Source organism: Labrus mixtus, chromosome 20 (genome assembly GCF_963584025.1).
Source record: "Labrus mixtus chromosome 20, fLabMix1.1, whole genome shotgun sequence".
Lineage (NCBI taxonomy): Eukaryota > Metazoa > Chordata > Actinopteri > Labriformes > Labridae > Labrus > Labrus mixtus.
In genome coordinates, this window is record NC_083631.1 from 24,711,982 (window position 1) to 24,714,481 (window position 2,500).

The 2,500-nt window shown below is 47.2% G+C and overlaps 2 protein-coding genes across 2 annotated transcripts in view; both read left to right on the plus strand.

Annotated features, from left to right (window-relative positions):
* The window catches only part of top3a (DNA topoisomerase III alpha), an 11,764-nt gene extending 11,419 nt beyond the window's left edge, over positions 1-345 (plus strand). The window contains 1 exon segment of the mRNA XM_061065974.1: positions 1-345. This exon segment is cut by the window's left edge and continues 326 nt beyond it. The gene's annotated coding sequence lies outside the window, so the exon portion shown is untranslated.
* Positions 346-2,199: 1,854 nt separating this feature from the next.
* Positions 2,200-2,500, plus strand: part of cbx7a (chromobox homolog 7a) — a 6,207-nt gene continuing 5,906 nt past the window's right edge. The window contains exon 1 of the mRNA XM_061065975.1: positions 2,200-2,500. This exon is cut by the window's right edge and continues 67 nt beyond it. Coding sequence (XP_060921958.1) covers positions 2,499-2,500 — 2 coding nt within the window. The 5' untranslated portion in view covers positions 2,200-2,498.

Consider the following 2,500-nt stretch of genomic DNA (forward strand, 5'->3'; position numbering starts at 1 on the left):
CAATGAGGCGCCTGCGTTGCTGTGTGATGGTCAGAGTAGAGGAGGAACGTCACGTCGTTGAACTTTCCATCACTGTGAGCATCAGCTTCAAACAGACACAAGAATCTGTCACCTGAGCGACCTCTGACCTTTTAACAGGAAGGTTGACCTGAGCGACCTCTGACCTTTAATGGACCCTCATGTTACAACATTTGAGCGTTGTCATGGAGATATAGTGTCTTCATCGTGGTCGGGAGGAGGCGGAGTCACGCTGTGAGATCACAAACTCTTCGGCTGATTGTTTGATGTGTTTTTTATCCGTGTCTTCTTCGTGGTTACTGAATAAACTCAAAGCATTTTAAAGGATTTCAACTTGTCTCTTCTTCTTCTGTGAATAAAAACATGAAACTGCGTTCAGCTCTCGTTTCACTTCCTCTTTGTGTTATTCTCGTTTCACGTTCGTTTTGACTCAGACGATAAATCTTTGATCCTTTTCTGATTTCACACGTGGCGAGCTGCATGTCTGACTTCCCCCGGTCTTTTTCCTGTCGGTCCGGCGAGCGAGTGTGCGCAGAGACACACACACACACACACACAGGCTAAATGTCCTCTCACCTTTCTCCTGTTTACTTTAATGAACATGACGTTCTAATGCAGCCGCTTCATCCCGAGGATCGACTAAAAGACGCCATATTGGAGGGCAGACCAGTTCCTGATGGGAGGATGGTGAACAGTAGTGATTGTAAATATGATGAAACTTTATTCATCCCCATTGAGGGACACATTGTTAAAAGCTATAAAAAAAACAACAACAAACAATATTTACATTAATTAATTAAACATTAAAATATACTAAATCCACTTTGGTTATTCTGAAATACAGCGTGTGTGTGATGATGCTGTTAGTCAGTCTGACTGCAGGTGGGAGGAACAACCTGCGGGGGGCGCTCTTTCTTTCAAGGTGGGTGTCTGAGTCTGGTGCTGAAGGAGCTGCTCAGACCCCCCTACAGTGTCATGCAGGGGCTGAGAGGGGTTGTCCATGATGCTCCTCTACAGAGTCCAGAGTCCAGTCCAGGACAGACCCGGCCCCCCTGAGTCAGTCTCTTTCTGTCTCTCTCTGTGCTCCCTCCTCTACAGAGTCCAGTAAAGGACAGACCCGGCCCCCCTGAGTCTCTCTCTCTTCTCCCTCCTCCCCAGCAGACTAAAGTGCAGACGCCACCACAGTGTCATAAGAAGTCCGTATCAGAGTCCTGCACACTCCAAAGGACCTCAGTCTCCTCAGCAGGTGTAGTCGGCTTTGGCCCTTGTACAGGACGTGTGTGTTGTGAGACCGGCCCAGGTATGTCCGAGCCCTGGATGTTCCCCGGTGCAGTCAGGGAAGTCAATCACCATCTCCTTTGTCTTGCTGGACTTGAGCTCATTCGATGAGCTGCCTGTACTCCTGTTCGCTCCCCTTAGACACGCCCCCCTCTGTGTGATTGAAGAACTCCCAGAGGGTGAAGAGAAAAGAGGATGTTGAGTAATCCGTTAATTATATTCATATAAAAAATGAATTACTTATTTTAAAATGAATATTTAGTGCGCATTCAAATAAAAATAGTTAAATGTAAAATAAATTAATAACACGCCAAACCGACTTTATTGTGTGTGTGTGTGTGTGGGGGGGTATTATTTTGGTATTTTATATTATTTTTAACTAACTGAAAAAAAGCAGAAGGCCTTGCTGTGTCTGTAAATGTTTACAGTGTAGAAACACAAAGAAGTTTAACTGGAAAATAACGTAAACCGGGAAAAGAGACCAATAACTCAGAACGGCACGGATTCCCGGTATGAGGCTACAAGAGACCGTGTGTGTGTGTGTGTGTGTGTGTGTGTGTGTGTATGTGTGTTACCGTCACGTTCGGTGACTCATACGTGAGTCATCACGTGTGGGCGGTAATGATCGCGAGCGCTGATGTGTTGTTTTTCCCGCTCCTTCCTCAGCTCCACGCGAGTATCCAGGCACGGCGGCAGATAGCCACACTGGGGGGGTCACGGGGCGGAGGGGGGTGGATTATGGATTATTTTGATGTTTGAATTAAGAAATGTGATCGACATGAAATAGTGAAATAAAAGAATGTAAATATGTGTTCTGTTTCTTTAAAACTTCAGTTTCACATTGTAACCTTGTTATTGTCCCCCCTCCTCACCCCCCCCCCCCCCCCCCCCCCCCCCCGCCGCTGCACTATGCTCTAATTTGCGTGCGCGGCCTCGTCAGTGCGGGCACGTTCATTGGGGGCTTGGTCCTACGTAATGGAAAGGGGGCGCGCCCGCGATCCTGTGTTGATGTGTCGCAGATTCAAAAAGTGAGAGAGGGAGGAGAGAGAGTTCAGAGAGAGAGAGAGAGAGACACTCCTCTTCATCACTCATAGCTCTCTGTGCTAACAGAGTGTGATAACTAACTGGTCTAACTGGTCTAACTGGTTTAACTGGTCTGGTTACTCCTCTTCATCACTCTCTCTCTGGAGCGCGTGGAGGAGAT